The sequence below is a fragment of the Hemicordylus capensis genome, chromosome 2, assembly GCF_027244095.1.
Source record: "Hemicordylus capensis ecotype Gifberg chromosome 2, rHemCap1.1.pri, whole genome shotgun sequence".
In the NCBI taxonomy this organism is placed as follows: Eukaryota; Metazoa; Chordata; class Lepidosauria; order Squamata; family Cordylidae; genus Hemicordylus; species Hemicordylus capensis.
In genome coordinates, this window is record NC_069658.1 from 248,071,544 (window position 1) to 248,088,603 (window position 17,060).

Below are 17,060 nucleotides of genomic sequence, written 5' to 3' on the forward strand. Positions count from 1 at the left end.
CCTCCTAATGATTCCTAGCATGGAATTAGCCTTTTTCACAGCTGCTGCACACTGAGATGACACTTTCAATGAGCTGTCCACCACAACCCCAAGATCTCTTTCCTGGTCAGTCACCGACAGCTCAGATCCAGTTCATCTGGAGGGAGAGAAAGGGAAATAAATGCTGTCAGGCATGAAACAGGGCAGAGCTCGCTCGGGGCTCTCCGGAGCCTGGGCATGGGGAATTCGCTCAGGGCTCTTCTGGAGCCCAAGCCACACTCATATGCACATGATGTCACACGCAGGGGACGTCACTAAAGGGGCCACCAGATGGAGTCGGACCCAGACCCAGGCTGCCATTCTGCTGGCTCCGCGCCTGGGGCCGGGGTACCTGTTGGACCACATTCACCCATATGAACCTGCCAGGGCCCTCCACTTGTCATCTCAGGGCCTGCTCATGGCCCCGTCACTAACAGAGATCTGGTTGGCGGGGGCTAGAGACTAGGTCTTTTTGGTGGTGGCCCCTCAGCTTTGGAAAGCCCTCCCCGAAGAGCTTCGCCATGCTCCCTCACTCATTGTGCTTAAAAATAAAAATACATCTTTTAAAAGAGGCTTTTAAATGTTTTATCTGCTGTGTATATATGGTAGGTTATTTAGTTTTTATAGTTCTCCATTTTTAGCTTTTTATTAATAATTTTTAATTTGAAACTTTTTTTAAAAAATTGTAATTTTAAATGTGGTTTTATCTTGGTCTTTTGATTTGTTTAGCTTTATTAGTCTTTTATTTTACATTGTATCTATTGTATTAATGTTGTGAGCTGCCCTGAACCGTAGTGCACTGGAGGGGTGGGGCATAAATATGATAAACAAACAAACAAACAAATAAACAAACAGAGTGCTGGACAAGGACCAGAGAGACCCCAGTTCAAATCCCCACTCAGCCATGTAGCTCACTGGGTCATCTGTGGCCAGTCACCTAGCCTAGGCTTTCAGCCTAGCCCACCTCACAGGGCTGTGGTGTGCAGAAAATGTGCGAGGAGGACCGTGTATCCTGCTCTTAATTCGGTGGAGGAAGGCTGGGAGAGTCTTCTAGTAAAGAAGTAAAACAAACTCTATATATCCATATAGTCTTTACTGGCCTCTATGCATTCATCATTTCGGATGGCAAGTGGTATATAAATATTCTAAATAATCCCTTCCTTGCTATTATTCCTACAAGTTTTGCTAACTGGGCAAAGAGGCACCTTTACAAGTGGTGGCTTTCTTCTGTTCAGCCATGGTCAGGGGTGAGGCCACTGTCCCCATCCAACCCCCAGCACTGCGTCCCTCCCCACAGCTATTAGTTGTGTCTCTCTTGCGGTTCTTTTTGGACTGTGTGAGCCTCTTTGGGGACAAGGAACTTTTCATTTCCCTTGTGTAATCTACTTTGAGAACTTATTTTGTTGAAAAGCAATATGTAAATACTATTATGAAAAGAAAAGGATAACAATGTACAAGAATACATATAATACCCCTTTCGGTAGGGTGACAAGATGAGGAGGGGGCTCTTGTATTTATTTTTTTATTTAATAGCTGTGTGGAATTATCGCTAGTGTAGCTTTTCTCCTTACTCCTCACACGTTGAGCTGTAGCTGTGTAATCCCTCACCTTTGAACACAGCATTTGAAGAAAGAGGGGCCCTCTCCTCCTTTGCACTCCGGTTAATCTAATCCAGAGCCTCCCAATTTTGGTCCCCAGATGTTGCGGGATTACAATCCCCATCCCAGTTGTGGCAGGGAATGGTGGGAGTTGTAGTCCAGCATCTTGGGACCCAAGGTTGGGAAGTCCTGATTGAATCCAGTGCTTGAATGCGTGGGTGTGTGGGCAGGGGTGTAGCTACTGGGCTGTGTTCACCCCTCTCCCCAGTGGCCTTTCTGAGTGAGGGAGATAATGAAGAAAATAGGGAGGGGTGGGGCTGGGGGCCCCCTCAGGAGCTGGGGCCCCCAGGTTCTTTGAACCCATCCGCTCAATTATAGCTACATCCCTGGGGGTCGTGCTTCTCTGGATGGCACTTTAACATTATTAGACTTCTGTTTTACATCGTATAAAGGTCCAGACCTCTTGCCTTTTATGACAACTCCCCTAGGTACTGTTTTAGGTTACTGAGGCACCATATGTGGCTTAAATTGGGGCGAGGGGAGTGGGTGGGATGTATCGGGGAATAGGGCTTATGGATTTTATTAAACTACCATATCTTCTCCCATAATTCAAGCACAAATTCTAGTCCATCTGTAACCTGCTGCCCCTCCTTTCTTTGCGATAAACATGCTGCTAGTTTGGCCAACTCCTTTGAGCTCCCTGCTCTTTGCAAATTGGCCGAACAAGCTGCTCGGTCTTTGGCTGTGTGATTGATTAGCCCGCTGCTTGGCATGGCTATTTCCCCATCATTTCCATGCAGGGAGAGGGATGGAACTTGTCGGAAAAAAGGTGGGGAAGGAATTAACGTGGGCAGGGCAGGGGCCTTTTGTCTTCCTCTTAGCTGATCGCAGCAGGTTCATGGGGGCTGCTTCTCCGAAACAGGCGAAAGGGTTAATCTCTGGTTTGCGGAGCACTTGAGAAATTTGAGAAGGGGGTGGGGGTGGTTGTCATTAGGGAACTGCCCCCCCCCAGCTTCCCTTGGAGAGACTTTTGCTTTTGAATGGCTGCGGGAGAGGTGAGCATTAAAAGGAGACCCTTTGCGCCAAAGAAAGATGAAGATTCAGGAGATGTAGGCGAAGGGAAGATGGAAAGCGAGAGAAATCTCCCAGCTTGCAAAGATAGGATGTGGGGATGGGGGGCGGGCGGGCGGCGGGTATGCCTGCGCCTGTGCAGCTGGTCCTAAGGTCCCCTTTCTCCCCGGAAGAGGGCTGCTTTCGCTCAAGAACCGAAAAGAGAAGGGGGTTGCAATATATTTGTGTGGGTTTCTGCCCCAGGTCCTTCTCCAGAGAAGTCAAATCCTGGGTCCACAATACACAGTGTATCCTCAAGATGGCCTATTGCAGAGGGGTAGGCTGTATTAATCTGTTGCGGCAAGAAATGATAATTAAAGACTAAACAGGGGTCCCCAGCCTCGAGACCCCAGGTGTGATTGGACTACAACTCCCTTTATCCCCTGGCCCAGTGGCTGAATGATGGGAGTTGTAGTCAAGCATCTGGGGACCCAAGGTAGAGAGCTCGTCAGAAGAAGTAAAAATGTTTTAAAGTCGAAGGCCATGGTGGCTGAGGATGATGGGAGTTGTCTCCAGCATCTGGGATTTTGTAACATCTCTTTTGTACCCAAGGCTTTGTCACACAGATTTGGTTAATTGCTATTCTGTTTCGGACTAGTGCCTGAAGGGAATGACTCCAACCTACAGATTAAGAGTAATTAAACTGTGGAGTAGCATTAAATGAAAAATTGTTCCGTCCATGACTCCTGAGGACCACAAAGCCCTGTGGTTGTCTTTGGTAGAATACAGGAGGGGCTTACCATTGCCATCTCCCACGCACTATGAGATAATGCCTTTCGGCATCTTCCTATATTGCTGCTGCCCGTTATAGGTGTTTCCCATAGTCTAGGAAACATACCAGTGGGGATTCAAACCAACAACCTCTCGCTCCCTAGGCAAGTTACTTCCCTGCTGCACCATTAGGTGGCCTGAACTGGCATTAGTTGCTTTGAATTTATGTGATTATGTCAGGTAGGGGTGCCCAACCTTTGCTCCCCAGATGATGTTGAATTACGACTTTCACCACCCCCAGGCCATTGGAACCCAAGATTGGGAACCCCTGATTTGGAAGAAGTAAAAGCATTTTTAAAGTGAAAGTCCTCTATGTCCAGAGGCAGTGTATGTCTCCATACCAGAGGTGTCTGGCTGCCCACTGTTGGAAACAGGAGCCTGGGTTTGATGGATCTCTGCAGTATAATCCAGCAGGGTTCGTTTCTTTGGGGGTGGGATGGAGTATAAGGTGTGGCATTGGAGATGCTGAAGGCAGGGGTTCTCAAGGGACTCCAGATGTGTTGGAATACAACTCCCATCATCCCCAGAGTGTCAGTTTAGGACTTAGGGAGAATCCAGGTTCAGACCCTCACTTTCAGTTAGTCACTCTTGACCTAAACCTGCCGGGCAGGATTGTATGTAATAAATGAAATAAATGCCCTCCCTCCCACTTTCAAGGGAGTTTGAGTCCTGTTGCCATCATATGACTACCATGCTAACAGGACAAATAGGCCTCTTTAAAAACTGCTGATCATCTTATATTTAGCAGCAGTAAAGCAACTATCTCCAATCAGCCTCAGCACAGGATCCTTCCAGTGACTGTTCCTTGTGTTTTTGTGTGCTCCTTTTTTTTTAATTTTCCCACCCTTGCCCACACCAGCCCTGCCTGTGCTATCCACCACTGCTTGAAAGAGTATTCTTTTGTCTGGGAAATCTCCTTCTCTTTTTGTTCAAGCCTTCCTTCTCCTGCTCTTTACCACTGAGTTCCATTAGCTCTGCCCACTTGGTTGTCTGTTAAGTGCCCTTGAGTCCGCAAACATTCCGCCTCACTGCATTGCATTGGGGTAGTTTGGGCAGAGGGGTTGCCCCTTAATTCTTCTTCTTCAGAATGTTGTCAAACGGATATGTGTGAAAGCTCACTGGTGGTACCCTGACCCTGTGTCAGCTGGTTCCTCTCTCTCACCACTGGTGCTCCAGTTATATGACCACAAGGACAACAACCTTTCCAGTTCTTTCAGGAATAGCTAAAAGATTCCTTTTAGGGAATTTAAAAGAATCCTTTAAAAGGATTCCTTCCTTTCTGCTTTCGAAAGAGTTTGAGTCCTCTTGCCACCGTATGGCAACCCCTGCTAACTGGGCAAATAGGCACCTTTTAAAAAGTGGTGCTTCTCTTACATTTCATGGGGGAGAAGTTAGAACAACTATTCCTATGCAGCCCCAGCACAGCATTCCTACAGCAGCTGTTGCTGGTTTTGCCCTTGAGTGTCTTGTTAAAATGTGAACCCTTTGTGGAAGAGAGAACCATCCTCTTCCTATTCTTTTTTCTTTGTAGACCACTTTGATAACTTTTCTGTTGTCAAAGTGATATATAAATAATAATGTTGCAGCATAGGGATTGTGGGAAAGATGATATCTTATGCTGAACGTTGTTAGTTTATTGTGTGATTGTATGTGTTGTGTGTGCACATACCATGACAGCAGATTCAGTGTGCAAGCCTTCCCCTTCATTCTTCAGAGGAGTTCACACATATACAGTTGTTTTTACATTATCTGTGGGCAGGGGCTCAGCCCGCATACCAAGAATTTAAATGTGTCAAACCCCTTCGTGCTCAGAAACACAAAGCTGTGAAATGGCTGGTGAGAAAACTGAAGAGTTCTATATACCTTTTCCTCTCAGAAAGAGAAGGGGCTATGATTGTCTTGAAGGAGTTTTTTTCAGGCTTAGAAATTTTCTGCTCTGTTTGTTTGAGCCCTACTCCGCCCCCACCCCTTGCCACTGAGTTCTATTAGACCCACCCACCTGGTTGTTTAGGTGACCTCTGAGACTACAAACATTCTGCTCCATTGAGTTACAATGGGGTAGTTGGGGAGGGGGTTGACCACCCCACCCAACACATCTTTAGGATGTTTTCCAACAGATTTTTGTGATACTGATGTATCTGCACATTGTTGGGAATTCTTTCTGGTAGGAGAAACCCTTTTTCATTATAGCAGAGTGCACAGAGGCACAACACAGCGGAATTTAGTTAGGCATGTGTGTATGCTGAGAGTAAAGTAATTTGGAGCCAGTTCATAGTTTCAAACCAATATAAATGGTATTTATTAGAGAACTCCATTCTAGATAGGAAAGTGAGGAGTTAGGATCTCTAATCTATCTATCTAGCTGGATGCAGACGGATTCTGCATCTCTGCACACATGGTGCAGGGGAGAGGAGCTCGCATGTTGCAAGCAAGGTAGAAGGATGGGAAGAGAGGAAGGAAGTCCCTAAGAGTAGCAATCTACATATCAAAGGGATAGGGTCAGAGCAGTAGAGAAGGGATGACCAATGTCTTGACCCCCTAGCCCTCTGACTTACTAGTCTGCCCTCCTATGTCATTGAGACAAGAGACAGGACATAGTCCTTCACTTCCAACACTACCCTGAGTATGCTGTACCTCTCTTACCTACAGATGTCCCAGTTATGGGCCCATAAAGGATCATAACATTTCCAGCTTTTTTTGGAAATAAATAGATAATAATATCTAGTTGCACCTTAAGAAATCAGGTGCAATCAACTATATGAGGAATAGTTGCTCTCTATTGGTTTATTTCCCACTTTTCTTAGCTTTTGGAAAGAGCAAATGTATCAGTAATCAATTGTGCATTTTTTCCTTGCAGAAAGACGTTTACCTTAATGCAAAGCAAAGATAGCCCCAGGGAATCGAATGCTGTTAGATGCCTCCGATAATTCACCTGCGTGGTCCCTAAGTAAGACCTGTCAGTGCTGCAGCAGGATCAGCCTTGGGACTGACCTGACCCTGGCTAAGGGAGCAGAAGTTGGGTCCACCTTACTCCATGTTTCTAGCAAAAACCTTGAAACAAAAGGTATGCACTAGGATCAACCCATCACTGGATTGCTGGGTTTGGATTAGCCAAGGGTCAAAATGGAGGAGCAAAACCCTGCAGGCCCTGAACTGGAAGTGAGACCAGAAGGGGTGGGAAAAGCACATTTTGGGGGTCTACCAGAATGTGCGACAGAGCAGCCAGAGTGGAGAGCACTGGGTAAGGGGATGCAGCATCATGGGGAAGCCCAATGCCTGGAGTTTCTGAGGGGGCTGGATTCTCCTCAGAAGGCTTGGGGAAGCCCACTTCTGATGGAGGCCATGTCGTGGGACAACATCAAGACTTTTCTATCCTCTTTCGAGCAAATTGCGGAAGCCTGTCAGTGGCCTGGAGAAGAGTGGGTGAACCGGCTCCTGCCAGCACTTAGCGGGGATGTTGAGCAGGCCCTGAGCAGGCTGGAAGGCACAGACAGGGAGGATTATGGGAAGGTCAAGGCCACCATCTTGCGAGAGGATGCCATGAGAATGGAGCTGCAGCGCCAGCACTTCCGGCAGTTCCGCTACCAGGAGGTGGAGCACCCGCGAAGGATTTACAGCCAACTTCGGGAGCTCTGCCATCAGTGGCTGAGACCGGAGAGACACACCAAGGAGCAGATCTTAGAGCTGCTGATCTTGGAGCAGTTCCTGACCATCCTGCCACATGATCTGCAGTCTTGGGTCAGGGAAGGGAGACCAGACAACTGTGCCCAGGCAGTGGCCCTGGTGGAGGATTTCCTGATGAATCGGCAGAAAGCTGACTCGTGGAAATGGCAGGTCAGACCAAAAGCTTATGCCTGTTTCTCTTTACAGCGGAATCCGGACTAGAAATGTTTGGTGTGATCCACTTCTTATTTTTGAGTGATCCACACTGCATTTCTTGCTATCTGTGTTCCACTTGCCGGTTTGTTTTCTTTTTTTATCATATGAAATATCTTGAACCTCATTGTATAGCCTACTTTCTGAAGGGAAGAATGGCTTACAAGAGCATTGTGTCTCTGTGTCTGTTCTCCTCTACTAACATTTGTGTTTGTAGTCTGATACAAACCAAACTCACAGCATATTGAATGAGGTCCTAGGGCAGGGGAGGGCAAACGTGGTCCTCCAGCAGCTGCTGAACTACAACTCCCAGCATCCCCAGCCAATTGTGGCTGGAGGTGATGGGAGTTGTAGTTCAGCAGCCGCTGAAGAGCCAGGTTTGGCTACCCCTGTCCTAGGGGGCCATGATGGGGATATTTTGTTGTTGTTGTTTGCCAGTCTGCCATGTTGATTCAAGATGGAGACCACTCAGAGTATGGACTTTGTAAACCATGTGCTGACAGTCAGAAGCAAGCCAAATTTACAGTACATGAGAGAGAGTCCTAGGTAAGAGACAAGAGTCATCATGTTAAAAGGAGCAGAAAGCAGACTACATTTGTACTAGGGATGGGCCCGGACCGGTCCAGACCTGGGTGGTTCGGATTGGGGGTGGGGGGTCGCTTTAAGAGTGGCGGGAGGGTTTACCTACCCCTCCCGCCACTTTCCGCTGTGGCGCCGTAATTTGTAGAGTAATTGGGGCGGCAGGATACCTCCCTGCTGCCCCAATTACTCTACAAATTACGGCGCCACAGCGGAAAGCGGCGGGAGGGGTAAGTAAACCCTCCCGCCACTCTTAAAGCGACCGCCCACCCCAATGCCGGACTGCAGTGTGGCGGTTCCGTGCATACCCCTAATTTGTACTCCCTAGAAGTACTTGTTTGCATGGTGGTTCTACATAAGAACAGCCCTGCTGGATTAGGTCCAAGGCATATCTAGTCCAGCATCCCGTTGGAGGCTCACAGGCAACAGGTGAGGGCATGCCCTCTCTCTTGCTGTTGCTCCACTGCAACTGGTATTTAGAGGAATCTTGCCTCTGAAGCTGGAAGTGGCCTATAGCCACCAGACTAGTAGCCGTTGATAGACCCTTCCTCCATGAATTTGTCTAAGCCCCTTTTTAAAATACCCAAACTAGTGGCCATCACCACATCCCATGGCAAGGAATTCCATAGATTAATTATGCACAGTGTGAAAAGGTAATTCCTCTTGTCTGTCCTAACTTTTCCCGCCTTCAGTTTCATGAGATGACCCCTGGTTCTAGTGTTGTGAGAGAGGGAGAAACATTTCTCTGTCCATTTTCTCTACTAATTTTATACACTGTGATCATGTCTCCCCTTTATCACCTTTTCCCCCAACTAAAGAGCCCCAGATTCTTTAGCCTTGCCTCATAAGGAAGGTGCTCCAGGCCCCGATCATCTTGCTTGCCCTCTTCTACACCTTTTCTAGTTCTACAATATTCTTCTTAAGATACGATGACCAGAACGGCACACAGTACTCCAAATGTGGTTGCACCATAGATTTGTATAAGGGCATTATAATATTAACGTTCTTATTTTCAATCCTCTTCCTAATCATCCCTAGCATGGAATTTGCCCTTTTTACTGCTGCCGCGCACTAAGTCAACACTTTCAACGAGCTATCCACCATGTCCCCAAGATCCCTCCCCTGGTCATTCACTGACACCTCAGATCCCATCAGTGTATTTGTGAAGTTGCTTTTTTTTTTTTTTGCCCCAATATGCATCAATTTACAGTTGCTTACATTGAACCGCATCTGCCATTTCGTTGCCCACTCTCCCAGTTTGGAGAGATCCTTTTGGAGCTCCTTGCAATCTTTTTTGGATTTGACAACCCAAAATAGTTTAGTATCATCTGCAAATTTTGGCACGTTGCTGCTTACCCCAACTTATAGATAGTTTATGAACAAGTTAAAATGCACTGGTCCCAGTAGAGATCCCTGGGGGACCCCACTTATTACTTCACTCCATTGTGAAAACTCAATTTATTCCTACCCTCCATTTCCTGTCCTTCAACCGGCTACCGATCCACAGGGGCAGAGCCACCATTGTGCGGTTCAATGAACCCGGGCTGCTGCCCCCAGGAGTTGCGCCTTGTGGCCCCAGACATGCCCCCACATCTGATGTCAGACATGGGGGGCATTATTTTGCTCCCAAATGGGGCTGCGCGGCCCTGTTTGGGACCGAAATCGGCTCGTGCTGCGTTGGCAGCATGGCTGGAGTGGCTCTCCCTCCCTTTTAAATAGAGATGAGTCCGGACCAGTTCGGAGGCCATTGCAAAGGCCTCCGAACTGTCCGGACCGGTCTGTCCCCTGGCCGGTTCGGTTCGGGTGGGGGGTCTCCCTTTAAGGGCGGGGAGGGTTTACTTACCCCTCCCGCCGCTTTGCCCCCTCCAGCGCCCGTATTCTTAGTAGAAGCCGCCCCTTCTGCCTCCTCCAGTGCCAATGCCGCCTGGGCGCGCGCGCGGCTTTGCTTTTAAAAGTTCCTTTTGCTGGCGCTGAGGCATTAAACACCAAACAGAAGCCGGCAGAGCACCGCGCCGGCCGGCGGCTCCCCCATGCTCAGCCGCCCAGCAGCCACTGAGAACGCCCAGCGAGGACGCGCCGTCGCCATCGCCGACGCGCCGCGGCCCCCAGGCAACCCTAACTTCCGGCTTCCATGCGACTTCCCCCCCCGCATACAGAGTGGCTGCATTCTGCCACTCTGTATGCGGGGGGAAGTCGCATGGAAGCCGGAAGTTAGGGTTGCCTGGGGGCCGCGGCGCGTCGGCGATGGCGACGGCGCGTCCTCGCTGGGCGTTCTCAGTGGCTGCTGGGCGGCTGAGCATGGGGGAGCCGCCGGCCGGCGCGGTGCTCTGCCGGCTTCTGTTTGGTGTTTAATGCCTCAGCGCCAGCAAAAGGAACTTTTAAAAGCAAAGCCGCGCGCGCGCCCAGGCGGCATTGGCACTGGAGGAGGCAGAAGGGGCGGCTTCTACTAAGAATACGGGCGCTGGAGGGGGCAAAGCAGCGGGAGGGGTAAGTAAACCCTCCCCGCCCTTAAAGGGAGACCCCCCTTCAGTGCCGGTCCGGACCGCTCCGGACCATGCACATCCCTACTTTTAAAGGCAGGGAGAGCCGCTCCTAGCCTCACTGTCAATGCAGCGGGGCCGATCTCCGTTAAAGGTGGGGAAAATCGCTCGTGCAGCCCTGCTTGGGAGGGAGACCACGGCCCGCGTCTGATATCAGATGTGGGGTGTGTGGCTCGCCAGCCCCCTGCGTCTGAACACAGGCCGCTGTCAGCCTCCCTCCACCTCTGCTGATCCACACATGAATCCTTATCCCATGACTGCTAAGTTTACTCAAGAACCTTTGGTGGGGAACTCTGGTTGACAACCAGACCAAACCAAATCTTTTTCGTTGACAACCTAACCAAACTAAACTGTTTCAACCGGATCACCTTTATCCACATGCCTGTTGACATTCTCAAAGAACTTCAAAAGTTTAGTGAGGCAAGACTTGTCCTTGCAGAAGCCATGCTGGTTCTTCTTCAGCAAGGCCTGTTCTTCTGCATGTTTAACAGTTTTGCCCTTAAGTATGCTTTCCATCAATCTGCCCGGAACAGACATTAAGCTAAACCAGCCTGTAATTTCCCAGATCCCCCATGGATCTCTTTTTTAAAAATCAGGGTTACATTAGCTACTTTCTAGTCCTCTGGTACAGAGCCTGATTGTAGAGACAAGTTACATATTTTTGCTAGGAGATCAGCAATTTCACATATGAGTTCCTTCAGAACTTTTTGGTGGATGCCATCTGGCCCTGGCAATTTGTTGATTTTAGGTTTTTCAAGACAGTTTAGAACATCTTCCTTCGTCACCTCACATTGGCCCAGTTCTTCCACCTCTAAACCTGAGAAGCTCAGTTCCAGAATGGGTATATGGTTAGTATTCTCTCCACCGTGAAGACAGATGCAAAGAACTCATTAAGCTTCTCTGCAATCTCCTTATCTATCTTAATAATCCCTTTCACACCCTCTTCATCTAAGGGTCCAACTGCTTCCCTGGCAGGTTTTCTGCTTCTGATATACTTAAAGAGGTTTTTGTTATTCCCCTTGTGACTTCTAGCAATATGCTCCTCAAACTCTCTCCTTGCATCCCTTATTGTCTCCTTGCATTTATTTTGCCAGGGTTTATGTTCCTTCCTGTTCTCTTCATTTGGGCAGGACTTCCATTTCCTGAAGAAAGTCTTTTTCCCCCTTTTATAGCTTCCCTGACTCTACTTGTTAGCCATGCTAGCATCCTCCTGAACTTGGTGTACCTTTCCTCCTTCTTCGTTCGTATACATTCTGACTGAGCTTCTATTATTGTGGTTTTAAATAAGCTTCATGCTTATTTATTTGCAAATTTATTTGCAAAGTCTATGGCTAACATCTAGAATAATGCACTTGTGTAAAATCTTGAACTATGCAGATGCACTTAGTCAGGAGCTTGTGTGGAAGGTACGCAACCTATTTCAGAAATAGACTCTCACATCCTCTTCCCCTACCCTTGTTATGAAAGTGCAATTTTGAGCATCTGCAGAGCTGTGATCTTCTTGCGTGTGTACATCTCTGTTCATTGTGCAGGTGCAGCATTAGTCTGGACTTCAGCCAATGTCGTTCATTCTGTGAAGTAAGCCTTCCCACCCTTTCTATCCATCTCTGGAACATAATGGTGCAGTAGAGTAGGAAGCATGTATGCCTTGGTGCATGATGATGTCATCGACTCTTTCCAGGGCCCAAAGGTTTCTAGGCAAGCCTCTTGCTAGGTTTTGATTATTTCCAGATGAGAATTGACGGAAGGGTTGCCCATTTTTCCTGTTGGTGCTTTTTATTCTGAATAGGGATTTAAAGGCCACCTCCAGCCTTGGAGGCAAGATGCCTCTAAATACCAGTTGCAGGGGAGCAACAGCAGGAGAGAGGACATGCCCTTGGCTTTTGCCTGTGGGCTTCTCAGTCACATCTGTTGGGCCACAGGATGCTGGATTAGATAGGCCTTGGGCCTGATCTAGCTTGTGTTCTTATGGTTTTAAAGATTCCCAAACCAAATAACTATGGCAGGGGTTATAAGAACATAAGAATAGCCCTGCTGGATCAGGCTCAAGGCCCATCTAGTCCAGCATCCTGTTTCGCACAGTGGCCCACCAGATGCCGCTGGAAGCCACAGGCAGGAGTTGAGGGCGTGCCCTCTCTCCTGCCATTGCTCCCCTGCAACTGGTACTCAGAGGCACACCCTTGAGGCTGGAGGTGGCCCACAGCCCTCTGACTAGTAGCCATTGATAGACCTCTCCTCCATGAAGTCATCCAAACCCCTCTTAAAGCCATCCAGGTTGTTGGCTGTCACCACATCCTGTGGCAGAGAGTTCCACAAGTGGATCACACGTTGTGTGAAAAAGTACTTCTGTTTGTTGGTCCTAGACCTCCTGGCAATCAATTTCATGGAGTGACCCCTGGTTCTAGTGTTGTGTGAGAGGGAAAAGAATCTCTCTCTCTCCACTTTCTCCACGCCATGCATGATTTTATAGACCTCTATCATGTCTCCCCGCAGTCGTCTTTTTTCTAAACTAAAAAGCCCCAGGTGTTGTAGTCTTGCCTCGTAAGAAAGGTGCTCTAGGCCCCTGATCATCTTGGTTGCCCTCTTCTGTACCTTCTCCAGTTCAACAATGTCCTTTTTAAGATGTGGTGACCAGAATTGTACGCAGTACTCCAAGTGTGGTCGCACCATAGTTTTGTATAAGGGCATTATAATGTTAGCCGTTTTATTTTCAATCCCCTTCCTAATGATCCCTAGCATGGAATTTGCCTTTTTCACAGCTGCCGCACATTGAATAGACACTTTCAACGAGCTGTCCACCATGACCCCAAGATCCCTTTCCTGGTCCGTCACCGACAGCTCAGATCCCATCAGCATATACTTGAAGATGGGGTTTTTCATTCCAATGTGCATCACTTTACACTTGCTAACATTGAACTGCATTTGTCATTTTGTCGCCCACTCCCCCAGTTTGGAGAGATCCTTTTGGAGCTGCTCACAATCCGTTTGGGTTCTCAGACTTGGGTCCCCAGAAGTTGTTTGACCATAGTTCTGAGCACTGAAGGCCATTGTGGCTTTGGATGATGGGCGTTGTATTCCAACAATGTCTGGGGACCCAATGCTGAGAATCCTTTAACAGTGGTTAATTTATATTAAAATACATCTTTATTAATAAACTCTTTGCAGAGGCTTTCCAACTCATCGTTGTCTTTGAGTAGAAACAGATAGTTGCAATAAATTGACTTTGGAAATTGTTGGAACTTCCCGTATGCACCAACAAAATCTAAAATAGTACCTCTGGCATTTGTCTTTGTGGCCCTGTTCCTTCTGTTCTGAATTGGAGCTCCTTTGGTGTTCTAGGAGCCAATGCAGGAGGCGGTCAGGAGTTCCTTGGTGGCAGAAGCGACTCCGTCAAACTCTTCTCAGAGAGAGGCCTACATGGATATGAAGCAGAAAGGTGAAGTGGATATTGATTTGCTGGGTAAGGATTCTCTTTTAAACATATTACCACGTGAAATGCTATAGGAAGAGAAGAAAAAGAATAAGCGCTCCAACTGTATTTCACAGAATATGGTCAAGCTCAGACTTCCTAGGTGAGGGAATTGTGTAATTGTGGAGTAGCCCACCCAACATGCCTCGTGCTGTACATTTGTTGTGTCATTTTGGCATGCGGACGGGATGGGCAATTGGTCCCTCTCAATTTGTCTTACGGATATTTGAGCTGTTTCTTCATCATCCTTTCTTAAATCCGTCTTGCCTTCTTTCCTTCAGCCAACGGAACAACATTCCCAAATCATTCCAGTCCGCTGCTTCCTCCTGAGGGACGGGGAATGGCTGGGCTGACTGAGGTACGTGGAGGGCAGGGTTAGGCTTAGTCTGAGCCTGTGTCAGAGATGTGGGTTCTCCTTCAAATTTTGAATTGGAAATTTTTCTGGGGAAATGCATTTTTTCCTCATTTGCATAACATTTGCATGGTTTTTCTCAGAAAACTTCTGCTATCCAAAATTTTCTGCTGCATTAAGTAGAGCATGATGTGATTTGATATGTTACTTGACCTATATGTTTAATAACACAACAAAACAAACCCGCTATATTACCCTCCTGTTACATATATGTACTCTCTCACACTCTTCCTAGGGATAATCACCTGAAAAACATCAATTGCAATGATGAAATTGCTAGACTTACCTAATATTGCATTGGCACTAATGTATTTTATGCAACAATTTTTAAAGAAGAAATAAATATGGGGAAATTGTCTGAAAATGCTTTCTATTTTGGAAAAATTTCTGTGGGGAAAAAAGTCCATCCACATCTCTGGCTAGCAGATATAAAACAACAAAGTAAGGAACAGAGTATATCTAACTGTGGAGAGTTGGGGCAGTTCTCCCATGAGGCGAGATGAGGCAATTGCCTCAAGTAGTGAATCTTTGGGGTGCCATGCCCCCTGCCCCCTCCATCGCCTTCTGCTGTTGGAGTGACTCTGCTTAATAGTGGGACAGCCACCATTCCAGAAAGAGCCACCTCCTTCTCACTCAATGTGCACCTTCCATTTCCCTCCCTGGACTATTAATAAAAAAAGGAGGTGAAAGAAAAAGGGCAATAGAGTACAGTAGATGCTTGAATGACCTTACTGCACAGAACACCTCTTGCACTCTTCCTTTACGTCAGGGCTGCTCAACTTCGGCCCTCCTGCAGATGTTGGCCTACAACTCCCACAGTCCCTGGCTATTGGCCACTCTGGCTAGGGATTAAGGGCGTTGTAGTCCAAAAACAGCTGGGAGGGCCAAAGTTGAGCAGGCCTGCTTTAAGTCATTTCCTCTTTCACTTCCTTCTTTTCATACTTTGAAAACTTTTAAATAGAGGTATATTATTTTTATATTTAATAGCTGCACTTTTAATTTGTATTTTAATTGCGCATTGTTTGAATTGTATTGTAAACCGCTTTGGGGTTATTTTAATGAAAAGCAGTATAGAAATGGAACAATAAGCAAACAAACAAACAATTTGGTGTGTGAGGAAGGGAGTGCGCTGAGAAGTGCTGCTTCAGAGGGGGAGGAGGTGGCACCTGTGGGTGGTTGTGTGCTGAGGGAAGTGGCAGCCACCGCGAATAGGGGAAATAGGAGGCATACGAGGCTGCATTTGGCACTCTGTCCCTGGTGCACTGTTCTTATTGGCTACTTTGTGCTTATTGGCAACTTCTGTTCTTATTGGCTGGTGGCTAGAGGCCACCTCCAGTCTCAGAGGCAAGTTGTCTCTCACTACCAGTTGCAGGGGAGCAACAGCAGGAGAGAGGGCATGGCCTCACCTCTTGCCTGTGGGCTTCCCGGAGGCATCTGGGGGGCCACTGTGTGAAGCAGGACGCTGGACTAGATAGGCATCCTTGGGCCTGATCCAGCAGGGCTGCTCTTATGTTCTTAGTTCCAAGTTTAACTAATGGATCCTACTTCCGGGCCTTTCCCCTGTTGCAATGGCCATTCTGGAGGCCTCTGCGCCTGTGCAATGGGCCCTGCGTGGTGAAGTGAAGGCCAGGGAATTTAGGACGGACAAAAGGAAACAATTTTCCACACAGCAGATAATTAATCTATGGAATTCTCTGCTATTGGATGTGGTGATGGCCCCTAGCTTGGTTGGCTTTAAAAGGGGCTTAGACAAATTCATAGAGGACAGGTCTACCAATGGCTACTAGTCCTCCTGCCTCTGAGGCAAGATGCCTCCGAATGCCAGTTGCAGGGGAGCAACAGCAGGAGAGAGAGCATGTCCTCACCTCTTCCCTGTGGGCTTCTCAGAGGCATCTGGTGAACCACTGTGAGAAACAGGATCCTGGACTAGATGGGCCTTGAGCCGGATCCAGCAGAGCTGTTCTTATGAGGCAGCTATGGTGCAGAGTGCATTTACCGTCCCCACTGAGTAGCCGCCACAATTCTCCTAGCCACTTTCAACTTTCAGCACATGCTTCCGTTGTACCTGCGTTCAGATGTCTGTAAACATGTACATGTGTTTGTATGAATGACTGTACCTGCGGTTATTTTATAAGCGGACATGGGTACAGGCACCCTGAAATGCAGGCTACAGATAGGAAGTCCGATCATGTGGCTTGGGGAGAGGGGGCTCGTGTTCGCCCCTCTCCCTGCCAGCCTCTCATGCCAGCCTCAGCCATGCCCCCTGCATGTGACATCACATGCAAGGGGTGTGGCCAGCACCCGGAGGAGCCAGCCTGGCCCTCCTGAGTTTATTTCCCAGCTGGCTGGGGAAATTCGTTGCTGGCGGGGTGTTTCCTTTCTTCTCTCCCTCGCTAGGGGTGGGCACGGGCCATTTTGCGCATTTCAGTCTGAATTTGAACCAAATGGGGATCGAACCATGGGTCCGTGAACTGGTTCAGTCAAACCAACAGGCTGGCCCAGATCCCAGTTTGTGCTGCTATGTAAAGGGGAATCCGGTGAGGAATCCCCTTTACTTGTAAAGGGGAATTCTTTAAAAATCCTTTTAAAAGGGCTTACTGGTGAGAGGGTGGCGAGAGCAGCAAGAGGCCTCTATAAAAATAAATGCTAAGGTGCTTACCGGCAGAGGCACCGAGCAGTGGCGCCCC

General features: G+C 48.0%; 1 protein-coding gene across 5 annotated transcripts in view; it reads left to right on the top strand.

Annotated features, from left to right (window-relative positions):
* Positions 1 to 17,060, top strand: part of LOC128342596 (zinc finger protein 436-like) — a 55,910-nt gene that overhangs the window by 25,683 nt on the left and 13,167 nt on the right. Inside the window, exons 2-5 of one of the 5 annotated variants that reach the window (XM_053290066.1) lie at positions 6,355 to 6,561; positions 6,882 to 7,331; positions 13,832 to 13,952; positions 14,243 to 14,319. In XM_053290066.1, coding sequence (XP_053146041.1) covers positions 6,532 to 6,561; positions 6,882 to 7,331; positions 13,832 to 13,952; positions 14,243 to 14,319 — 678 coding nt within the window. In that variant the 5' untranslated portion in view covers positions 6,355 to 6,531. Of the gene's footprint in view, positions 1 to 2,606; positions 2,672 to 5,205; positions 5,334 to 6,354; positions 7,332 to 13,831; positions 13,953 to 14,242; positions 14,320 to 17,060 lie in introns of those variants that run through there. The other 4 variants (XM_053290062.1, XM_053290063.1, XM_053290061.1 and 1 more) reach the window with 4 other exon arrangements.